Source organism: Loa loa, assembly GCF_000183805.2.
Source record: "Loa loa unplaced genomic scaffold supercont3.4, whole genome shotgun sequence".
Classification (NCBI taxonomy): Eukaryota; Metazoa; Nematoda; class Chromadorea; order Rhabditida; family Onchocercidae; genus Loa; species Loa loa.
In genome coordinates, this window is record NW_018108184.1 from 827,535 (window position 1) to 852,651 (window position 25,117).

The 25,117-nt window shown below is 31.6% G+C and overlaps 6 protein-coding genes across 6 annotated transcripts; 5 read left to right on the top strand and 1 right to left on the bottom strand.

Moving 5' to 3' along the window:
* Positions 1–22: 22 nt before the first annotated feature.
* LOAG_00012 (hypothetical protein) lies at positions 23–7,359 on the top strand (the record flags this gene model as incomplete). The annotated part of the gene is made up of 18 exons (XM_003135553.2): positions 23–224; positions 488–667; positions 1,186–1,367; positions 1,717–1,911; positions 2,285–2,402; positions 2,633–2,787; positions 3,175–3,324; positions 3,700–3,780; positions 3,962–4,061; positions 4,270–4,441; positions 4,812–4,910; positions 5,011–5,096; positions 5,354–5,481; positions 5,757–5,920; positions 6,289–6,391; positions 6,720–6,801; positions 6,890–6,990; positions 7,177–7,359. The coding sequence occupies 18 exons, from the start codon at positions 23–25 to the stop codon at positions 7,357–7,359; spliced, it is 2,481 nt and encodes an 826-aa protein (XP_003135601.2).
* A 1,260-nt stretch (positions 7,360–8,619) lies between these two features.
* On the top strand, positions 8,620–11,050 carry LOAG_00013 (hypothetical protein; the record flags this gene model as incomplete). The annotated part of the gene is made up of 5 exons (XM_003135554.2): positions 8,620–8,842; positions 9,371–9,546; positions 10,040–10,232; positions 10,501–10,613; positions 10,805–11,050. The coding sequence occupies 5 exons, from the start codon at positions 8,620–8,622 to the stop codon at positions 11,048–11,050; spliced, it is 951 nt and encodes a 316-aa protein (XP_003135602.2).
* A 536-nt stretch (positions 11,051–11,586) lies between these two features.
* Positions 11,587–14,043, top strand: LOAG_00014 (6-phosphofructokinase; the record flags this gene model as incomplete). Its single annotated transcript, XM_003135555.1, has 2 exons — positions 11,587–12,294; positions 12,397–14,043. The coding sequence occupies 2 exons, from the start codon at positions 11,587–11,589 to the stop codon at positions 14,041–14,043; spliced, it is 2,355 nt and encodes a 784-aa protein (XP_003135603.1).
* Positions 14,044–14,914: 871 nt separating this feature from the next.
* LOAG_00015 (hypothetical protein) lies at positions 14,915–16,021 on the top strand (the record flags this gene model as incomplete). Its single annotated transcript, XM_003135556.1, has 5 exons — positions 14,915–14,922; positions 15,001–15,106; positions 15,263–15,396; positions 15,603–15,705; positions 15,833–16,021. 5 exons carry the CDS (start codon positions 14,915–14,917, stop codon positions 16,019–16,021), a joined length of 540 nt encoding a protein of 179 aa, XP_003135604.1.
* Positions 16,022–19,055: 3,034 nt separating this feature from the next.
* On the top strand, positions 19,056–21,602 carry LOAG_00016 (hypothetical protein; the record flags this gene model as incomplete). Its single annotated transcript, XM_003135557.1, has 7 exons — positions 19,056–19,199; positions 19,457–19,646; positions 20,080–20,133; positions 20,332–20,426; positions 20,620–20,811; positions 20,989–21,213; positions 21,453–21,602. The coding sequence occupies 7 exons, from the start codon at positions 19,056–19,058 to the stop codon at positions 21,600–21,602; spliced, it is 1,050 nt and encodes a 349-aa protein (XP_003135605.1).
* A 146-nt stretch (positions 21,603–21,748) lies between these two features.
* On the bottom strand, positions 21,749–25,117 carry LOAG_00017 (hypothetical protein). The gene is made up of 8 exons (XM_020445319.1): positions 24,978–25,117; positions 24,790–24,903; positions 24,425–24,525; positions 23,962–24,038; positions 23,386–23,471; positions 22,731–22,883; positions 22,024–22,456; positions 21,749–21,894 (listed from the first exon to the last, which is right to left on the bottom strand). Exons 2-7 carry the CDS (start codon positions 24,835–24,837, stop codon positions 22,145–22,147), a joined length of 777 nt encoding a protein of 258 aa, XP_020304203.1. The 5' UTR covers positions 24,838–24,903; positions 24,978–25,117; the 3' UTR covers positions 21,749–21,894; positions 22,024–22,144.

Here is a 25,117-nt window from a genome sequence, read left to right on the forward strand (position 1 = left end):
TTTATAGTCTTATATGAAAGTAATGGGCTTATCACAATGGATTCTATGGCTTTCTTATTTGATAAGTAATCTTATCAAACTATCAGTAAATGTAATTGTTTTATCCGTACTTTATTATGTTGTTACACCAAAAAGTGATCCAACCATAGCATTCGTTTTATTCACTCTTTACGCATTCAATGTGATATATATGGCATTTGCTGTTTCAACCTTTCTTCATTCAGGTAAATCGTTTTCATGAAGTCTTAAAAAGGAAAATATTGAAAATTTTTAATTTCAAAAGATAATGGAATTTGAAAAAATCGAAATTTAATACGTCTTTTTTTATACTTTTTCTCTAGAGAGAATACATTGTAAATTATGGATTTTAATTCTCTTCCACTGTCTGAAAAAGTTTAAAGTTAATTTTCAACTGTAAATTTGCATGTTACGTTCAAATTTAATTCATTAAAAATTTTTCAATAATTTATTATTTGATGATAATCAGGTGCTGCTGCAATGCAAATTATACCATTTATATGGGTGACACTGTATGGTTGGCATATGCTCTTCAATATAAAAGATTTAATTTCACCTTTCTCACCTGCAATCCGTTTACTGAACTCACTAAATCCGGATATTGCTCTCACATACGCATTAGGTTTTATGTGTCAACATGAAACACTCGGTTTGTTTTCCTTCGAATTCTCAACGGCAATTAAGCTAATCAATTTTAGATTTTTCCAGGTAACATAATTATAGCACTGTATATTGCTATTTACTGAAGTTTCAGAATTTAAATCATGGAAATTTGAAGGTTTTCCAATGAACCATTCAGACACTATCCAGATTTTCAAATTCTCGCAGAATTCAATTTCTGCATAGTTTTACTTTTTGCATCGAAGCGAAATTATTTTTTGTATTTTCAATGGCAAATACAGTAATCCACTGAAAGGCTATTACTAACAATGGGCAAATGTTAATTATTCATTTGTTAGTAAAAACTGCAGCACAGATATGGTATATGATCGATGAAGAACTTCATTTTAGGAAGTCAAATTTTGGAGATATATCCCCTGAAGGTTGACATATATCAGTACATAAGTTGTACTTACATTATTCTAATCTTCTTCTGAAGATTTTGCTTCGAAAATTTTGCATTTCAGAATTATTATCTTAAAATTCCCATCACTTTTCCCATTTTAGGCTCCGGAGCGTCTTGGTCTCAGTTATTTACAAATCCAACACCGGATGAGCCCCTAACATTGGGTCACTTCTTCCTGATGCTTATCATTGATGTTACTATTCTTGCTATCATAACCTGGTATGTTGAAGCAGTGAATCCTGGCTTTGATGGAGTACCACAGAAACCATATTTCTTCGTGCAAGTGAGTTTTTTTCATCTTTACTACTTGACTGACTCAAACTATCAGATACAAAATTAGTCTTATCACAACCATCAAACCCCTGATATATATTATTTTCGCCTACTGATAATATCTGTTGACTTGTTAGTAATAGATATAAAGGTAATTTACTTTTCAAAATTTCACTTCGTTCCAAAATTCAAATTACTTTGAACAGTCCTTTGAGTATTTCAAAAGTACTAGAAGTTTCCTTTTCGTATTTATTGTTGTTAAATAACGTTTGGTAAATGTTAATTTTGTTACTTATTGTATTTGAATTAAGAATTAAGTTAAATTAGTTATATGAAACAAATTCTAATTATCTGTGCAGCGATCTTATTGGTGTGGAACGAATGAAATTCAAAATTCGAGTAAACATCTCCGATCTGTTTCCAATGATTCATCAAACGTCGATTCTTCATTCATTGAAACTGCACCAAAAACTTTACATGCTACTGTGGAAATCGTCGATTTGTGCAAAACTTATCAAAAACCATTTCTGCATAAACTTCTATATTGTAATTTTGTAAGTCTTTTTTGAACTTTTTGTAATTTGTGCCAAAATTGATAGACTCATTTTGAATATTTGCAAGGAAAAACTAAAAGGAAATAGCGAACAGTTCGAAAATAAATAAACTTTGAGATTTTTTTTTGAAATCAATTGAATTTTTTGCTGCTGGAAAATGAATTCAACTAAGTTGCAAATTTTCGATTTTCTCATCCGTCAAATTCTTAAAGTTTGATTGGAAATTTTTTTTTAAAAAAAGAGAATAACACAAATGTGATCTAATTGGTTGCTTATGGTGTTTAAATTTAAGCACTATTTTATCAACTTTAAACTGTAAATTATTTAAAATCAAACAGCACTGTCACTTTTATAAAAATAATTTGAATTATAGACTAAGAAGAAAACAAAGGCTGTGAATCATTTGTATACGAAAATGTATTCCGGTCAAATAACAGTCTTATTAGGACAAAATGGTGCTGGCAAAAGTACCATATTTTCCATTCTTACAGGTAATTAAAAAACATTTCGAACAATTATCTTTGAATATTTGAAAATGATTTTTGAAATTAATCACAGATCAGATTTTGTCAAAAGTTACATGTCACATCATTTCTGTCAAATTTCTAGCTTTGATAACTCATGAATAACCAAATATGGAAACGATAAATGTGAATTAATTAGTTGTATGAATTATTCAATTAAAATATTTCAAATAAGACTTTTTGATCCATCAATTCAGGTATTCTACAACCAAGTAGCGGTACCGCCTATATTGAAGGTTATGATATCCGGAAAGAATTGCCAGAAATTCAAACTCGGCTTGGATTTTGTCCACAGTACAATATTATTTTGGATTGCTTGACAGTTATAGAACATCTCAAGTTCTTTTGCAAGGTATTTACTGGCGGAAATTATATTAGCTATACTTGATGATAATGCCAGTCCATGGGGTCAAAATGTTGAAATGATTTTGAGAAAAAGTTGTTTGGTTCAATAAATGACTAATTTAACTGAGACTTTTAGCAATTCCACAAATTAGGAAAGAGAGTAATGGTTTTGTCAAACTGTCTTTGACATTCATTTGCTTTCAACCTTTCTCCTGTTTTGAAATAAAAATGGCATATTTGTGAAGAAATTTAATTTTTACTTATTGTTTGAATATTTGGGAGCTAAATATGTAAATTAATTGAAAATCAGTGAAAATGAGTGTACAGTAATTTTTCTTTTTTTTTAGCTTTTTTTCATCGACTTGTAATTTATCCTGAAATAATTTAACTGCAGTTAAAAGGACGTAATTGGCAGGCGGAAGAAGCAAATGACATATTACATAGGCTTAAAATTGACCATAAAGCACATGTTTATGGACACTATTTATCCGGTGGTCAAAAGCGTAAATTATCTCTTGCAATTGCGCTCATTGGTTACTCTGAAGTAAATAAGTTTAATTCTTTTGAAGTCCAAAAAGTATGGTTTTATAAATTACATAATCTGAATATGCATTCTTTTATATGCAAATATTTTATTACCATAAAGTGACAGTAGCAAAAACATCCAGGTGGATAAATTAGGTGATATGTTTTCGAGATTGAAAAAGAATTTCATACTAAGAAATGATTGGTTAATTTAGTTAAAATAAAACTTTAAAAGCCTGATTTAAGACGCATGAAATGAATTTAGGATTGATAGATTTAAAATAACTGGATTTGAAATGAAACTTCATTTTACCGGGATCAATTTGTCATGATGATGTTGAATAATTCTTTCTCCTCTATTTAAGATCCATTCTTACTTCTTTAATACTATTAGGTTGTCTTATTGGATGAGCCAACTTCCGGGATGGATCCGGATGCACGTCATGAAACGTGGTCATTACTTCAGGAAGAGAAGGTATGGAAATTTTTTCAAAAAAGAATTAATTAAAAATAAACTTATATTTGATAGATTTCTCAAAAATTAATCAATTTACATGGTTTTAATTTAATTTACACAACAAAAATTGAAGTTTTCTTCCTTGGCCTTTCAGATTTCTCAAAAATATTTCAATAATTTCAAACTAATTTTCTTATAGAAAAGGCGTACAATACTGCTTACAACACATTACATGGATGAAGCGGATATTTTAGGCGATCGGATAACAATCGTAGCTTATGGCGAGTTACAATGTACTGGTTCAGGATTATTTTTGAAAAAAAATATGGTAATTTTTAAAGAAAAACTTTTATTTCTTTAAGTGATACCTTATTAACAACAGATTAATTAATGAGTTTCATGAAAAGAATTTTTTAGATTTTTTTTTTCATAAATTTGAAATAAAATTGATAATACGAAAAAACAAAGTGATATTATTTTGCTACACTGTGAAATCTCGATATTCAGCTGGTGAATATCGATTAACGATACTTTATAATGAGGATAAGAAAGCAGATGATTATGCTACGGTAGTATTGAAAACTTTAGCTTTACTTCGTCAATTCATTCTTGGTGTGATGATTCATTCATCGAATGGTTTTGAAGTTACCTTTTTGCTACCAGCAGATCAGCGACATAAGTAAGTTTTGAGATAGAACTTTTAGTAACAATATACTTAAGTATAATTAATATAGTATAGTAAAGTTTAAACGAGACATAAATCGATCGGATATTTATTTCAACTTGAACTTATTTCAGGTTTTGATGACAGTTTATTTTTCTAGCTACTATTTAGCTCTCAGAACTTTTCCCTGAATTATGGTGTGAAATTATTTCAAAGATTGATAGTGACCAGATTCTGTTCTAATCAAATATGGCAAATATGGCTTTTTGAAGCCTAATTAGATCTCCCGTATTAAAAACATTTCATTTATCAGTTGTAAAATCAGAAGTGATTTCAAATTTTTTAATGCTAAACGATGAAACTTTAAATTTAATTTTTTTCATAGCTTTCCAAGCTTATTTCAACAATTGGAAGAAAGCACAGATTTGCTTGGAATCAGTACATTTGGTGTATCGGTGACAACAATGGAAGAAGTTTTTTTGAGGTAAACTGTTCTGTTTGTTGTTCGAATAGTTAGTTCATTGAACAAACTTAATCCATTTCCGGATTTCAGTTTAGATCTCTTGCTCCTTCAATATTTTCAGGGTATGTCAACATGCTGCTGAAAAATTGCTGCCTATACTTGACAACGACATTCCAGAAGACAGGGATCGTCATTTTGAAGTTTCCGGTATATTGATTTGAATTCAAAATTTCTGTTCCCCACAATGTTTAACATTTGTGAAATTTGATTTTTGATTGTCGTATTCTGGAAGTGGTAAAACTTCAATTAAGATAATTTGACTACTTTCCGGTTACTTTGATCTTTCCAGTTACGTCGATCATATTCGATGAGGTTAACACGAAAATGTCGCATTCAGTGACTTACTAGTTATCAAAAGAATTGGATATTTAACTTTAAGATTGCTTTTGATGATATTTTTTCAGAAGTTAGATATGAAAATCGATTACAAGGTTATTCATATCATCTGCAACATTTCCGAGCAATGTTCTACAAACGTTTTGCATATTTCTTCCGAAAGCGCACATTCTTCCTGCTTGAATTATTGTTCCCCGTAAAATTTAAGTGTAATTTTAGATGTGAATTACTTTTCGTTTGTTTATTGGATGACGATAAGATTATTTTTTCATGACAACGGAAGAATCCGCTTTTAGATTAAGATTTTCCTTTTGATGACATCAGAAGATTCTTGTTTGAAATCAGAATCCCTTTTCATGACATCAGAAAATCCTTCCTTTAAATTCTTGCGGGTTTTCATTTTAAGAATTCTTTGAAATTTATGCTAAAAATATTCATTTTTAAAACATTTCATAATAATTCTGCTTACAGGCCATTTGTATGTTACTTATCATGGAAGCCTGCATGATGATACCAGTACCAAAAGAACAGCCTAGGCTTCCTATCAACTTTCAACCCTATTGTAGTGGTGGAACCAATGCTAATATTAATATTAAAAATACAACAGCTGCATATTTTCAAAGAATCCTTCCAGAGTAATTTTGAAATTTGTTATTGTAATTAAAATTATTGATTTAATTAAACGTATAATGGTGAACTACTATATATCCATTAATACTAGTTGAAGTCACAACTTGTAAGTCCTCAAATTAAGAAGTTAAGCATCTTCTGGCAGACTCACGTGGTGCTATGTATACATATATGTAGTCAGTACGACCACGTATTTTCACAAAACTTCGTATATGTGAATTTTGCGACAGCTAATGACAAGGAAGAAATTAAAAATTTAAGCATCGTTAAATGAACATTTTGTCATCGAAAGTTAGGGGATACATCTTCTTTACTGTTGTCGTAATTTAACTTAATAAAAAAAACTTTATCGTAAATAAAATGCAAATTTTAGAGTAATCCAAGAAGCAGCTTCTATAAATGCCATGCACAAATATCCGTTCCATTTGGCTGTCACAGATGATATCACCAAAGAATTGATTGAAAATTTGGATCAAGTAATTTGATATTAATGATTATATTATGATCAATTCAAACATCAAATAGCTATTAAAAGATGAAATTGCTAATCAATTAATGGATCACTTATTTTCGGACTCCCATAATTCTATGAATTTTTTAATCAAATTTTGATAGCAATTTGTTCTAAATCAGAGTTATTTGAACTAAAATATTTCTATTGCAAAATAAAATATTTAAGATAGATTTCGTTTATTATATTTGATCTATTAATTACAGTACTTAATTTTTAGAAAAATAAATAATATCAGATAAAACTTCCAGTACCGTATTAATAATATCGTCTTAATTATTTTTATTTCACAGCAAAAAGATCGTAGCTTTGGTTTACATAATCCAGTCGCGTACAATTATTTTAGCGATTTGTTTGCTCATGATTGGTTCATCGGTAAGTTATTACTTATTTGCTTTTAATTATGATACTGTAATTAATTAAATTAACGAATCTGTAAAGTGGTCGAAAAATGTTTTTTCAGCGATGTTCAATAATTACGCACTACATTCTCCTCCACTAGCGGTTAATCTTGCCGATATAGCAATTATAAGTAAAAGTATTCAACGAAATATTTCCATACAGGTAAACTCTTAATCAGTGGTAGAAATTTTGTTCAAATTAAACAAAATTAAATTATGATTTATTTTCTAAATCTAATTTAGTTTCAAATTTTTTATTCAACAAATTAGTTTAAAATTAATTTTATACAAATTAGGAATTTCATAAAATTCATTAAAACATTATATTTTCTTTCTTCCTTTTAAACAGGTCAGCAACCATCCATTACCTCCAACAGCTACAGATACTCTCAAAAGTCAAGATGTCATTAATCAAGCAGCATTGACAGTTGGTTTTGCAGCTATCATGTCATTAAGCGCCGTAGTTGCAAGTTTCATAAACTTCATTATATATGAAAGAACGACAAAATCTAAACATATGCAGGTATTGTAAATTGGAATATTTTTAGGGATATTAATCATTTCCTATGACAAGAATATTAAGAGTAATATAAATTTGTCGTCCTCAGTGCTAATGTCACTTTATATCGCCATAATTATTTGTTCCTTACCGATTGGAATGGAATTTACCAAAAACTTTAATTTGAAATATTTATTTTCCGATGCGAAATTGCGTTTTGAATTAATAATTTTTAAAGATTGAAATTAATTTCTAAAATTGTTTCATTTTTAACTATTTTTATAGATTTTATGTGGATTGAGACATTGGACTTACTGGTTGACAGCATTTTTATGGGATTTTACAATTTTCCTGATACCTGCGACACTTTGCATTGCTGTTTTTTTATAGTTGATTTAAAAGTTAGTCAGATTTTAAGAATAGTTTAATTTTGGTCAAGTAAAAATCTGATCTTTAAATTTGAGTGCTGTTATTAGTGAGATGCATTCTTAGAAAATTCGATTACTTGATGAAAATCCGTTTCTTTTTTCTTTTTTACCCCCTGAAGTTATCTTTTATCGTAATTCTTTCTTATCATAGAATGAAGTTATCGTAATTCTTTCTTATCATAGAATGATGCTATGCTATTAAATGGTACTAAATGGTACCATTCAGTTGTGGTATCAAATGTTTTCTATCATTTCTGCAAATATTTCTGAATACATAGGAATTTATAACTCGTGCTACGGTAACATTAACGTTATATTTAATAATGTTACTCTATGCTTGGGCTCAATTACCGTTTATTTATTGGTGCTCATCATTGTTCAAATCGTCAACCAATGGAAATGCTACCATATGTGTTTATAATTTTGTGACAGGTTTTGTTTAAGTTTTTGAAAATTTTATAAATTTAATGAAATCATTAATCTATCCTTTCCACTCATGAAAATGAAATGATTTAAATTGCCTTATTGATTGATTTCTTTCTTCAATATGTCATTGAGAATTACCAAAGAATAGTTTATAATACAATTTCTTTTATCCAAATAGGAACAAACAAAATTGCTTGGCCGAGAAAAGAGAAAGAAATAAGCAATTCATTGGCATAAGAATGAGAAAGAAATGGCAGAAAAGAAATTGAACAATCCTCGTAATTTTCTTCATAAAAGAAAGCCCATTGAAATTTCGTCTAGCATTATTTGTCACATCAGGAATGACCATCTAGCAGTATTTGTCACATTAGGAATGACTATCTAATAGTGCTTGTCTTAAAAATCCTTCATAAGAAATTTGTCATTCTTTTAAATAGGTATGATCGGTGCAGTTGCTGTTTCAATTGTTGAAAAAGCAAGCGGAAGAGATACGGCAAATACACTTTCTATCATTTGGTCATTGCTTTTTCCCACTTATAATTTAAGTCTTTGCTTTTCGAAAGCTTACACAAATGAACATATGTATGAAACATGCAAAATAGTTGATTGTTCAATTGGAGAGATTCGGAAGACTGCTAAGGAATGTTGTGGTACCATTGATGGTCAGTTCTTTTCCCTTAATGAAATTTACCATAGAAAAAGGAGAGGAAGGTGACAACTGGAACATCTCCACTCATTTTGTTTATTATTAAGCATATAAATGACATGCTATAGTTATCTCAGTCTCAATTCAACTGTAATTAATTAAATCGTTAGCAAAGTATGCATACAGTTTAAACAAAAGGATAAGATAATTGAATACATCTTCTTTAAATTGGAAAAGTTACGAAACTATCAAGCAACCGAAGCAATGAAGAGCAGAGCAAAATAAAGAGAGAGAGATTATGAAATATTGATAGAAATTACGAAATGATATGATTATAATGAAGTAATTTCAATTAATGTATTTTTCCTTATAAATTAAAGTCATAGTGTTTTAATTATAACTCTGATTAATGATAAAGCAAGCAGTGTAGTTCAAATTTGATAATGCTAAGCCAATTTCATAATTTGAATGCTTGAAATTTAAAAAAGAAAAAAAAACTCATTGAATAATTTCTAAGGTTATTTAGGAAAAATTACATTTTTAGAAATTCTTTATGTTGATAATATGTTAACAAGTACGGGTAAAATGGGAATGGCATTAATGGTGGCATTTTTATTTCTTCATTCTATTATTTTTTGGCTTGCTATTGCTGCGTATGAGACAAATTTCATTGGAACTATTAAACGATGGTTAAACAAAAATGCTAAGGGTGATAATAAGGTTAGTTAATTGCCCACTAATTAGGAATCAAGTAAGCTATTTGCTTGTCACATGTTACTACAACAGGATTTGATTCTTTCTTTGATCAGCTTTCCTTTTTTTCAACCAGATAATCTCGGGAGTTGTACATCCTATTTAAACTTTCACATATTTCTTCGTCTCCTCCACCTTCTTCAGCTCGATGAATATTCCGTTTATGTCATCTTACTCAGGGAAATGGAAAGATTCTGTTGTAGTTGAGAAATAGGAAGGAATCGGATCAAATTATGCATAGAATCAGCTTTTCTTCCATCAATCCTTCTGTATCTTGTTAGCGAAGTATAGAATAATCTCAACTCTTCCAACCGTAAGAGTGACGAAGAAATTCAACTCAAAATATCTTTCATTTACATATTGGACATGACACATGTAATTGTATCTTACACTACTGGCTTTCAAATTTTTCAAACAATAAAAAGGTAATCTTTTTTTTTACAGATAGTTTTTTTTACAGATAGTTGACGTAGGAAATTCTCAAACGTGTAATGAAGACACGGATGTTATGATGGAGAAAGAAAAAATACGTGAAATGAAGAATGGTGATGCATTAGTGATCGTACGCAATCTTGAGAAGTGGTTTGGAGATGTGAACGCTGTGAAGAAAATTAATTTCCATGTTGCAAAAGGGGAATGTTTCGGCTTACTAGGTTTGTAGAAATTATTTTCGTCCAAATAGAACTTCAGACTAGAAAATGGATTGGAAGAAAATTGGCAGTGTTATTCGTTTGAAGTATTCCGCGAGCTAGCGTTGATGATTTGAAATTATTTGATAGGACTGAATTCATCAGAACTTCTCAACATTATCTTTTAATTTTAAATTAAATTTTACTTTCATGAAAAGTAATCCCGGATGGAAATCTATCTATAAACGACGTCATCAGTGAAAGAATTTTTATTCTATGTGAAAAATTTCAGGTGTAAATGGAGCTGGTAAAACGACAACATTTCAGATGCTAACTGGTGAAAGTAAAAGCTGTGCGGGTGATGCTTACATTCACGGTTTTAATATTCAAACACAGTGGCGAAAAGTTTGAATTACTATTTTCCAAAGCAAATAGTAAATTATATAAAATAAAAATGTGTACTCTTAATTTTGGGATGTAATATTACACCACTTTTTTTAAGCCCCAAAACTACCGTAATGTTTTTATTTATTTGAAAAAACTAAATTCCTGCCATATTTTTCTACGGAGAAGTAATATGCCTTCTTTTGATTAAGGCATATGATCATATCGGATACTGTCCACAGTTTGATGCACTTATCGGCGAGATGACTGGTCAAGAAACGTTACAGATGTTTGCACGGTTACGTGGAGTCAGAGAGTGTGATATCACGCAAATAACCGATTCGATGATTCATACTGTCGCACTCGATAAATATAAAAATAATCTGATTAAAACATACAGGTTAGCTTTAAGTAAGACCTTTTACATAACTGATCTCTTATCATTCTCCCACTTGTGATAAAATTCCAAGCAAAAATTCCAAACACTTGTGATAAAATTTTTTTTCAAGTTTGATTGTATCCTACCGTAAAACATATCTACCATGTAACATTTCTAACTTTATTGAATCCTACTGTACAACTCAAAATTTCATAATGGTGCATGCAAAATTTGATTTTCTACAATTTGATGCAAACATTTCCTTAATTCGAAGAATGGAAAATGAGAGTACCGTACTCGAAGCATAGGATGATGGTACTTTTATTTTAATATGATTATGCATAATTGGAATTGCTGAAACGGAAGGATTTGAATAGATTCCAGTACAAATCGGAATAATTTTTAAATTATAAAAATTTCGTATCAATTGTAATTTACATATTCAAAGCATAAGGTTTAAAAAAAATTCAAAAGTCATTAAAATACTGTGAATGATACATATTATTCAAATTTTTTATTTTGGATAAAAGCTACATAAGACACTGCTTCCGGATTTGGTAATTTTGTATAAGTTTTAAGCTTGTTTTTATTTGACGAGACGACAGCTGGGAACTGATGAATGAGGCTGAAGAAGTAATCAGTGAGTTACCGGATGTCCTTGCATCCGATATCAATTCGGAAATAGAATTTCAAATTAAAGCGGTCAACGGCCATGAAGGATCTGTTATCAAGAAGGGGAAATACAAGGGTCAAATTATGGGCTTGTTCACGAGCGGGGGTGATGCACCTGGAATGAACAGTGCGGTACGTGCGATAGTTCGAGTAGGTCTATATCTTGGTGCACGGGTATTCTGTATTCATGAAGGGTATCAGGGCATGGTTGATGGTGGAAAGTTTATTAGAGAGGCCACCTGGGAGACGGTTTCGGATATTATCCAGAAAGGTGGTACAGTGATTGGTTCAGCACGTTGCAAAGATTTTCGGGAACGAGCAGGACGATTGAAAGCAGCCGAGAATCTGATTCGACATGGTATTACATCGTTGGTTTGCATTGGAGGTGACGGATCATTGACAGGTGCCAACACATTTAGAAATGAATGGTCTGGACTGGTAAAAGAATTATTAGATGCAAAGATTATTACCACAGAAGATGCCCAGAAATGTAAGTTAATTCAAATTGTTGGAATCGTCGGTTCAATTGATAATGATTTCTGTGGTACCGATATGACGATTGGAACAGATACCGCATTACATCGAATCACAGAAGCAGTCGATTCAGTTCGATCAACTGCTCACAGTCATCAGCGATGTTTCGTTGTTGAGGTAACTCACCATAATGATTTGAAAAATAAAAACTAGATTTGATTAAATATTTGAGTTTCAAATAAAGCATTATTCTCTTTTGAGTTTGCATTCCATTTTCAGGTCATGGGACGTAACTGCGGCTATCTGGCACTAGCCGCATCACTGGCACTGGATGCCGATTTCTGCTTCATTCCGGAATGGCCACCACCTCCTCATTGGAAGAGTATTTTATGCAAAAAGCTGAAACAAATGCGTGAGGATGGAAATCGTGTCAATATTGTGATTGTTGCCGAAGGAGCCATTGATCATAACGGCACTGCGATAACATCAAGTATGATTCGGGATGTGATCAAGAAGAATATGAAATATGATACACGTATCACAATCTTGGGACATATCCAACGTGGTGGCAGTCCATCTGCCTTCGACCGGTTGCTAGGCTGTAGAATGGGAGCAGAAGCTACAATAGCATTAATGGAAATGAATGAGGATTCGGAACCCTGCGTTGTTTCCATTGATGGGAATCAGATGGTACGCATTCCGTTGATGAAATGCGTGGAACGTACGAAAGCTGTCAAATCAGCAATGGATATAAAGGATTGGGCATTGGCTCTGAAATTACGTGGTCGTAGTTTTCGACGAAACGTGGAAATGTATCGTACCCTATCCAAAATCCGTAAACATGAACCGGTATTGGAAGGTTTCAATATTGCTATTATGAATGTTGGTTCACCTTGCGCAGGTTGCAATGCAGCAGTGATGAGCTGTGTCCGAACAGCTATCCTTCAAGGATGTGTTCCGTATTGCATCTATAATTCCAATGAAGGCCTTGCTTCTGGTCAGTTCCAAAAAATGGAGTGGAATGATGTGGCGCTGTGGTCTGCGGAAGGAGGTTCATTCCTTGGCTCCCAACCGGGTCTTCCCACTAATGACACCTTACCATTAATGGCTAAGAATTTGTTAAACTTCAATATCCATAGTTTGATTATAATTGGTGGTTTCAATGCTTATCAAACATGTTTGATATTTGCTCAAAATCGTGAAAATTTTCCATCATTTCGGATTCCAATGTGTGTCATTCCGTCCACCATCAACAATAATGTACCGGGTACAGGATTCACTCTTGGTGCTGATACATCGTTAAATGAAATTTGCAAAATGATTGATAAAATTAAGCAATCAGCAACCGGTTCCAAACGTCGGGTTTTCATCATTGAAACGATGGGAAGCTATTGTGGTTATTTAGCCACATTATCAGCGATGGCAAGCGGTGCTGATGCAGCTTATATCTATGAAGAAACATTTGATGTCCATGAACTGATCAATGATATACGTGTTATTGCGGAAAAGATGAAAACCGGAGCTCAACGATATTTGATAGTTCGCAATGAAAGAGCATCAGATAACTATACGTCTGAATTCATCCGGCAACTGTTTACGGAAGAAGGTAAAGGTATTTTCACAACTCGGACCAATATATTAGGTCACACACAACAGGGTGGCAATCCTTCACCATTTGATCGACTTTTTGCTGCAAAAATGGGTGCTCGAGCGGTTGTTCATCTTCTTGGACAGATGAAAGAATTTAAGAAGACAAACCTTTGCCATCCCGGTACAGCAACACTACAAGGACTAATCGGCAAATATGTCTGTTTAACACCAGTAGAAGAATTGATGGAAGATGCTGACTTCGCACATCGTCTACCCGTGGAACAATGGTGGATGAAGTTACGACAGCTATTACGCATACTTGCAAAACACGACTAGAAGATTTAAAGATAGCTAATTGTCAAGGATATCTAAGAGATATCGATCATAATTTGACGTGAAATACGTCTGATGTTATTTCGTCTTCAACTCTTGTATCATTTATTCCTGAAAACAATATTCTTCATTTTTCGTCTGTCTACCTAAATTGATAGATTAAACATTGGTAAACTATACGGATGTACGGCTGCACTGAAACTTTAATATCTTAATAATGCAAATTCAGAAAGCTTTATATGTCGGATTGGTGAGAATCGGATAACGGGAGAATCGTTTCATTAAGATATGGAGTATCTATGAAAGAGGTCACACAATCAATTTCTGGCTGAAAGGGAACTTTGGGATTCTACGTTACCTACATTTATAGAAGACGTACAATGACATGATTGCTTGCAATGATGCAAAAATACACGACTGACTTTGTCTGACATGCAATCTAATAACTTCTGCGAACTGCATTGATTTCAGAATGACAGGAATGACAGTTCAGAATATCACAACAATACTTATTTTGCATACAGCAATTTTTGAGAAACTTTTCGAAAAAGATATAAAGTTCATTTTCATTTGATTACTGTCACTTGCATGAGTGCACTGCAGAATTTGCATATTTTGGTTTTCACTGTTTTTGTTTTTCATCACTGTTATTGGTGATATGAAATGTTTTATGATGGTTATGTTTTGAAGAGGACACTCGATGATATTTCTTTCAAATTTTTAACTTTTCTTCTGAAGAAAGGAAAAGAAAAGTTTGACCATTTTTACTGAATTTTTTGATCATTTTTGACATCATTTCGAACAAATTTCATCTCCTAACATTTTTGTTATGCAAATTTTGATCAACAAAAAGGGGAACAGAAAAGGGAAAAAAATGAGAGGGTAAGAGAAAGGATAAAAAGTTACATGTTGTCCTAACAATAATTTTAATTTCATTGGTGGCAATAAACGGCGTTTGAGTCTTGGCATTGCCTTATTAACACTACCCAATGTTCTACTATTGGATGAACCAACAACTGGGGTCGACCCAAAAGCAAGCCGTCTCATTTGGGATATCCTATCAAAAGTAAGTTCAAAAGTTATTCTTAAAAATAACAAATAAGTAAAAGAAGAAAGGGAAGCATGCTTTTTATGAAGTTTACTTTCTTACCTGTCACATGGTAAATTTTGTCTTAATAAGCTAATGACAATGATAATGAAAATGATAGGATAATTATTAAAGATTAGAGAAAGTAATACTGCTTTGGTGCTCACGTCACATAGCATGGAGGAATGCGATGCGCTTTGTACACAAATTGCAATTATGACAAGTGGTGAATTCCGATGTCTTGGCAGCGCGCAGCATATTAAATCAAAGTAAATCAATTAAAACTAATAATTCATTAATTAAAGTTAACAATTTCAATGACAAATTTAATGCTTACTCCGTTTTTAACAACGAACCTATCGTATGTTTCCGATCACAATTCTGGAATAGACGCTAAAGTAGTATCGTATACCTGATTCTTACTAATACAATAATCAATACACCGAATTTTATCAATTTTATCAATTATTTTTAGATACGGTAGCGGATATAGTTTGGCAATACGATTGTGCACAATTAATCAGATTGAACCTACAAAAGAGCTGATAAGAAAAACGTTCCCTAATGCTCGACTAATGGTCTCTGGAGATTTTTATTTCAGAATAAATTAAATGCATGAAAAGTTTATAGCAGTGCTGGGACTCTTCTCTTCCGAGAGATCCCAGATAAATTCTGTTACTGGCAAAGTTTAACAAAGAATTTCAGAATGAACATGTATTACATCTGAATTATGAATTAGCAGTGCAGAAAGGACAAACATGGTCAGTGCTTTTCGAAAAGCTCGGGAAATTGGCAGAATCGGTTGATGCAGCAGACTATTCGATCAGTCAGACAACTCTTGATCAGGTAGTTATCGTATATGAAAGTTTGAAATTAGATTTTCAAGTAAAGTAAGAATGTTCGCAGGATCTCCTTGCGGGATCCACTAATGTCCCACACTACTATTGGACCAGTAAAACCATCGTTATTAATCTCCGTAGCAATTCTTCCTGAAAAAGATGAATGATTGATAAATACTTTGATTAAGATCTCTAAAACATTTACTTCCAGATATTTCTCAACTTTTCAAGAAATGGGAAAAGCGATGTTATCAAAGTTCGCTTCTGAGAAACAATCAAATACCAGTAGTAATTAACCAGAAATTCTATATTCAGAAGCGCTATCAATAATTATCAATCCTTCGCCATTTTATCTGAAAAAAAAGTTCGACTGAGTGTTTCCAAGTGGCATTTCAAGTTCCATTCTTGCTAGTAAAAAATGTTTTTGGTTTTTTTTCCAACTTATTTCCCCAGAAAACATCAGAATATGTAAAACAAACAACCGCACAAATGAACGATCACATTGGATGTTCTGAGTCTGAAATTAATTTCTCTCATCAGATTTTACAAAATCATGGTTCAATAGATATTGGACTATTGATCCATCATTTTCTAAAATGTGGTTGAAAAACTTTCAGCTGAAGCATAGTTGTTGAGTAAGGAATTCAAATGGCAATGTCGCACATTGTGCTGGTGACACGAACAGAATGACTGACTGATCAGCAAACTAATAATTAACCAAAACATGAAAGTAACAAAGAAAAGCAAAAAAAAAGGAAGATGAGTAATAAAAATAACTGAATGTTTAACTTAGTGATTATCTCACTACCAAATGCTATTCTCGGAAATTTAGATACTGAGTGGTCAGTTTGCTAATGGTCATAAAATGATTAACTGAGAAACCAATCGATTGACGAACTGGATGATCTTCTTTGTACTGTAGAAATTAAAATCTGAAATAGATATCCATTATTCTTCTATAGGTCGATGAATTCAGTAAAAATTGTCAATTTGATTAAAGAAATAAATAATTCAACTATACGGTAAGGTACAAGAGAATCGATTTTATAACTTCGAGAGATATTCTAGAAGAGTGGATGAGATTAGAAAGTGGATGCAATTTATGCTCAATAAATAAATGTCATTACGATGTCACCTTCCAATATTTACTTTTATTGAAATGAGAAATAGAAAAGAATATCACGCTAATAATTACTAAAAATCTAAAAAAGTTAAATCTAGTGAGGTGCTAGTGATATCGAATTTGAAAAATTGTTTCAAGATACTGCCTCATATGCTCATATGAATATGGGAATCACGTTGCAGAATACGTGATTCTGTATTGGTTCCACGTCCATCCGCTGCAGCATTTGCAAATTCTGCAAATTTTGTTGTATAACTCCAACTCTCTGCACAATATCTCATGTAAATTGTGAAACAAAGTCAAATCAGGTAGGGTTAAATAACAATTACTGACTTTGTAATCTGCCGATTTTGATTGCAGGAGAAGAAAATCTCAGCGAAACTTTTTTTTCTTTTGTTTTGGCGGTTTTATTAAATTAATTGTTTACTTTATGTTAATGTTAAATTCTTTTATTTTTCGATGAACTTTGAATTTTTTTTCTTAAAGAAATATTAACTTTTGAAGTACACTGATTTCAGAAAGAAATTCTTTGTTCGGAATCCATTTGACGATCAATTTTTAATGTTTCTTCCGAATTCTGATTCTAATCTCGAGAAGAAATTTTTTGAGAGAATTTTATAGTCCCAGTTAATTTATAAACATTTAACTTTTCTATTAGCTAGAATTGATAATATTTCTGGGATGCAACTGTATTCTAAAAGCGAGTGGTTTCTTTTTTTTTTTCACTTAAGATTTTACGAGGAAACTTCTGAAGGAAGCCTGAAATACCAAATTGGCAATCAATGCCTTAACGTGTAATTATTGCATACTACTTATTTATTTAGTCATTTCATCTAACTATGATAAACTGATAAGAGAAACAGATCAGATTCATCGTTGCTATGCTGAATTGGAAGATGCAACTATTGCCAGCCTATCATCCACCTAATGACCCATATTTATTTCATCATGTTACGTAATACAATTATTATACACAATCAACTGACCCCCACCTTGTCGCTTCTGTTTCGTTCAAATTTGGAACCTCCCGAAATTTCTTTTTTTCTCATAAATATTTTGGTAATGCATTAGCAATAAATTGTGAAAACTCATTTTAAAAATGGAAGATTTGATTTTTCCATATAAAATTACTGTCTATATAGTTAATTTATCAATAAACGTAGTGGTGATAGAGATAATAATGATAACGGTAGTCCTACAATAATGAAGTTGACAATATTAAGTGATATGATAGCAACGAATAGTACAATGAAAAGGAGAACAGTAATATGTAAAAACTAGAAAGATAATAGGATAATCTGTCATTGGATCTTATCAGGTTTAGAATCTAATTAGTAAAACAATAAATGTCTCATTCCGAAACATTTGATAGATCATTAAGGAGTAGCTATGTATAACCTTTTTCCTCCTTAATAAATTTTATCTTTTTTTTTTAAGATTTTGTTTTCGTTTTTTGTTAATTATTGTCATCCATATCCTTCTCCTATGTTTGCTTGAGATATCTTATACTGACTTTACTTATGTTCTAGGCTTACTATTATATCGGAAAACTTCGTAAAATTCCGGTTCAAGACTAGTTGTATTATTTTCTGATTAGCCATAAGATTGCTATATTTATTTGGTCATGATAAGAAATTATTTGGAAATATTATGAATAAAAGTGATAAATGAAAGATCATCACAAAAGAGCAGAAATCACGATTTCTTAAACTTTAAAAACATCTAAATTCCAAAATTAGTACGCTTTAACTGTCAACTCACTTTAACAATGCAATTAAATATTTAAATAATTTGAATATTAACTTCATTTCCTTCTTTTAATCTCTCTTCGTTTTCTAAAATAATTCATCAATTATGTCATACTGAAACGTAATAAAAGTTGAGATTTGATAAGGCAAGTGATTGTAATTGTAATCGATATTACGGTACCATATCCCTTATCATTTCTAGTACTTACTGATGTAGGATGTCAAAAACCAAGAATATTTTGATTGGAACCTGCGGCATCGGAGCTGCTGCAATGTTTTGCTTAATTATTGCCATTGTGCATATTATCAATGAAATTCAAACGATAGAAAAAGAACTTGATGTCGAGATTGAGGCATTCAAGGTGATAATATTCGACATCGATCATTACAACTTTTTACTACTACGTGTAATATTTAGATTTAATTTTGGCTACCGTAAAAAATAAAGTGAATTGAATTGAATTACCTCGACTGACCATGGATTTACCGAGAAATCTCGAGGGAAGGAAGAAAAGCTTTGTAATAAATCCACTCTTTTATTACTTCCTAAATCAAGAATTCTAGCATTAATTTTATTCTAATAAATGCATATAACTCAAATATTTCATTATATTTAAAGGTAAAAGCAAACGATCTTTGGAGAGACATGATGTCGATGAATATTAGTTATCGTCAACGCCGTCAATATCCCAGTGGTAACAGTTTGGATGTTACTGGTCAATCATCCAAAGAGGGTTCAGAATTAACCGAAAGACCCAACGAATATTTCAGGGCATCTGATTCTTATGGCAACGAAGCACCGTTTAAAGGTAAGGAAGTTATAACTTGTTTAAATTGAGCCAAGAAAGGTTTAAGGTCAACAAGAGAATTAGTTCTAGTAATGGTAATACAAACCTAAATGCTACGAAAAGTAAAGATGCTATAGGGTCAAATACTCTTGGCTCACCTTTTGGAAAAGGTAATACCCGAACTATTATCAATTATCTTACCACCATTCTGGAACTCATTTCATTACCATTCTGATACTAAACGAGGTTACAAGTGAAGTTTTGTGGAATCTTGCTGGTAGTAAAGGAATGATTTCAAAGCTTATAGCTTATATCAATCCAAACTTTATTCTTATAATTACAGTATCGAAAATCATAATTTTGATTACAGCATGGTTAAATTCGAAATTCTTTAGAATGGTTCATTTATGGTGCGAAATGTTACCTTTTAACATATTATTAATGAATATTACAGGTGCAGAAGTGTACACGGAAGAATCAGGTGTGGTGGATAAGTCAATTTCAAGAGGTCACTTCTACTTTCATATATGCAATTGATGAAGTTTTTTGATAAATTTGGATTGGGGAAACAAAAAAAAAAATTGTTTACATGGAAAGATTTCATTTTGTTCTTTGTATATTACAAAAATACTGCCCTTTTTGTCGCATTTTCATTTGGCAATATTGAAGAATTGACGGATACTAAAATTGTTTTGATATATTTTAGGTGAAAATGTTGATAAGAAAAATTTGTGTCCAGCGGGACCACCGGGACCACCAGGTCCAGATGGTATGGACGGGTTAGATGGTATTGATGGAATGGTATTTTTCCTTTCATTGAATTTTTTTTCCAGTTCACTAAAAGAAGGAAAGAATAGAATGGGTAGTTGTGAAATGAGCGCATATGTCTGTGGAGGAAATCAATAAAGTTTTGTAATTATTGGAAAACTAGACTAATTTTATAATATTCAGCAAGCTCTGATAAAGAAAGCTACAAAGGAAATACAAAATTTAGGATGCTCCGCATGGTGCAGATATGGATGATGTACGAGGACAATTGCAGTATTACGAAAGATGTTTTTATTGTCCACCTGGCCCAATAGGTCAGCCAGGACCACCAGGTCGTCCTGGTCCTCGAGGGATGCGTGGTTCTCGCGGTCGAACGGGTGCAAATGGCCGCGATGGTCAACCGGGCCATCCAGGGCAGGTTGAAATTAGTTTTGCAGTTACCTAATATTTTTCGCTCTGATCCACTTTCGAGATTAAAACTTCGACTGATCAGTATATTCAATTAATTGCTCAGTTTTATTTATGGCTATAATATGTTTCAAATTTAGTAGAAATTAGAAATTCGTCATTGCAATGTCAAAATTTGAATTTATAGATGGGCGCAGATGGACCACCTGGACCAGTGGGTGAAGAGGGACCACAAGGAGAACTTGGTATTGATTCAGAGCAAATTGTAGGAGTTCCAGGTCCAAAAGGAGCTCCGGGTCCCATTGGTCCACCTGGTGAGGTAGGTGATGTAGGCAAACCTGGTCAACCGGGTCCTGAAGGGCCACCCGGAGAACGTGGACCTGCTGGTGAAAAAGGAGATGACGGTGAACAGGTAATGCATTGCCAACCATTTATTGATTAACCTAATTTTACATTTCCTGTCCACCAAGTTTTGTTTTTTTCCGGTTGATTCGACATTAAATCGCAGGATTAGAGCGACTTTTAGTTTTATTTATAGCAAATTTCTGATGAACTAGTAAAGTGAAAGTTCGTCAAGAATTTTTTTTAGACTTTAAATGTTAAAATAAATAAAATTTCATATTTTAGTTAAACTTACTTGACATATTTTAGGGTGACCAAGGCGACCCCGGCGAAGAAGGAATGCCAGGAAGTGACGCGGAATATTGTCCATGTCCCAGCAGAAGCAGAACTGTTAACAATCAACCAAATCAGAGTGGTAAAATAAACCAAGGGTATTCGTCACCTAGAGAATACAAATAATTTACGACGCTATGATAATATTAGCAGAAACAACAAATTTACTTCCCATATATTCGAATTAATTTAAATTAAACTCAACTTGATTTATTTAAAATTTCCCTTTTTTGACTGTCAAACATGGACATTCCAAGAAAGCAAATTTTTATGCAAATGATTATACAATCAAAAGATTATATTTTTCAATTAGTTTGTCGACCTTCGTAATTAGATCTCCAGCGGTTATCTTCACCTGACAATATTCGATTATGTTCAGCCAAACGATCAGCTGTTAGGCGCAGATGTCCGTTACTTTCTGAACTCAAAATATTTTAACTAAAATTGTTTCTAATAATTCATTCACGTGAGATTCTTCAAAAAGCATGGTCCTAGGCAAAGATCACATTGAAATAAATTTATTTTCAGTCAAAATTAAATTTTCAACCTTTTGGTAGCGATGAAGTAAGAATGCACGAATTACGTAATAAATGACAACTTCTGTCCACTTGTCTTACAATCCTTAAATATCGCCTTCTTCATAAAACAATACTAATTTTTGCATTATTTCAATTAAAATTAAAATTAAACTTGTTGCTTTCTCGGAAACAAAATATTTTCATCAGACTGTTACTGTTATACGAAATATGTGACATGAAAATAATAATGATTAAAGTCATTATATTTAAAATGTGCTTTTTTTGTGAGGCAAATTCCCTGGATAGTTCGGTGTTCCAGTCATTTTTCCATGGCGGTATTTTGTTACCGGGTATATTTGTGAATGAACTCTTGGAATGATTCACATTTTTCAACGGCTTATTTGATTTCAATCTTCCTTTAATGCGAAAGAAGAACAGCAAAACAATTGCAAAACATATACTCTGCAATATTTTCCATTATTATAAGTTTACTTCCATTCTTATTCATTGCACACTTAGTTACTAATTAATTAATCAGTGACTATATCGTTGCTAATTGATAAATAAACACTTATTTATAACTTATTGCATTAGTGAGAAGTGTAAATTGAATTTCGACATTTTGATCTTTTTTGGTGATAATGATAAATATTCTTCAAAATGTTTATTTTTTCTTTTTTTGGAAATAAACAGTCCTCAAATGAGCAATCCTCTTTGATGTGCTAATAATGCTTACATTGATTGCTAAGGAAAGGACAAATTCGGTGACAGACATGATCAACTGTGTGTCGAATATATCACCTGACCACCAGATTATTGCATAAGCTGTTGACAGGATAATTTGTGGTAATGCGGTGAAGAACCATGGCCATATAAAATTGATTCGCTTCTGAAAATGATGTGTTATTATTAAAAGATGTTGTGTCGCCATCATATTTCTGTGCTCTTTGTAAAGTTCTACGTGCTAGTTGAAATTTAACTCCATCTCACAGTCTTACTGTGAGAAAACATCTCACAGTAAGACTTAGTCTTCTATCATCCTGAATCATAACTCTCAGATGTTGGATGATGGTGACATGAACAAAAAGCTGTTCTTTGCGTTTCCTCAAAGCAACATATTATATCAATATAGTCTCTTATCAGTTTAATCCACTGATAAGCTAAGCTATCTGTAAAATGATGCCAGGTTGAATGAATATTTTGAGATGGTCTGAAAAAGGGAATGGAATATTGGAAGTTTGAAGTGATGTTTTCATTAACAAACAGAAAAAATGATCTGATAAGTTATTTCCTTTGTTCCCTATTAAAAAAATATTTTTATATGTATATTTAAATTTTTATATGGAAATTTTTTAAAACTATTTGAAATTTTAAATAATTAAATATATTACCGTAACAGCTCCATAGAATAGCATAACTGAGGGAATTAAATGCAGCAAAGCAACAATTAACAATGTAATTGCAAGCGCAAATAATGCTGAAATATTATCAAATATGATAAATATTTGCTTCCGTTATTCTTCATAGTTCACAATTCATTTAAAGAGAGAAATGAGAATGAATGTTAATTAATGCTAAACATAAAAGTTATCTAATAGGATAAAGTTCGCTACAACAAATTAGAACTAAATAGACTAGCAAAAATAACGAAGTATACTATTATCTTTTAAAGTTTACTAATAAATTAAAAATCATTCCTGAAATATTTGGAAATATTTTGTTCAATCAATGGATGCAAAATAATAGTACTTTCAGTTTAGAATAGTTACAAAAAATTAGATTTTATTTTAAATTTTCAGACTAAACCTCACAATCATATTGCAATTGTAGTATAAAAGTCAGAAATGCTACTTTTACTACAAAAAAAAAAATCTCAAAAAATTCATTCATTTGGTATGAAAGAAGAAATGAAATAAACAATATACAAGTAATTTCTTTTCAATTATTCTATAAAAGAAGAAATTAACCATTTATACGACGTCTCTCTGGAGTTTCTGTTAAAATACCGTACAATCCAGGAAAGCGAGCTTGGAAGCCATTATTGCTGAAATAAGGCGCAATTGACTGAACTTATTCAACTACATGACAGAGATTAGATGAATAAAAATAATCCCACTATTATTTCATACCGCTCTCTTTTAGAAATTTCCCCGCTTAACACTTCGAGAACCCATCAATTGTCATTGAAGATTAATAGTAGTAGTAGTAGTAGTAGTAATAGTGGTGGTAAAAGTTAAAATTCTTTGAGACAAAATAGAATGAATAATAATTACATGCAACAATGCAAAAGAAATAATTAAATGAGTAATCAAATATGCTAATTAATTTAGGAAACAATAAATAAGAAGGAAGTCTTTCTTAAATAATATTTAATCATTCTTATTTGTAATTTTAAAACTATTTGATATGAAAAAGAAAGTGAAAACAAACGTTCCATCGATAGGAATGTGGCGATTTTCGAATTCCCATTGTTGATTTTTAACATATTTCGTTTGCCATGCAAATATGGCAGTTTGTAAGATGGAATAAATCTGAAAATGTTATTCATTCTAAACGATAAGCCATTCTTTTCCTTTCATCGGAAATTGAAATTATAGTTGAATAGTTTGAGGAATCGATCGAGCAAATCTTTTTAATATCACTTTATTATAATGGATATTTAATATCACTTTATTATAGTTTATTACCTCGATTATTTTTTACACAAACTATATCAGTTATTAATTATCAATTTAATTACAATAAAATAATGATTTGATGGAGCAATTATTACTTGATAACGATTTAATGCTTACAATATTCCATAAAGCAATGGAAATTGTTGATTTATGCAGGCAATCCATTAGGTTAATCGATCGATCAATCAATCAATTAATTAACCAATCAATAATCATTGATGGTAGTTGATACTAAAAATATTTCACATATAAGCCTGCTGAAGCTATTTGTCACATGAAAATTGATACTTTCATGTATAACATACCTGCATCAACTAATTAATACTTCATATTGATCGTTGATAGGTAAGAGTAAAGTTATTGTCGTCAAGAATGTCGCATTCGAGTAAAGACATAACAATGAGTAAAATCATTGTTTCATTTTTTGATTTTGTAAACAAATCTG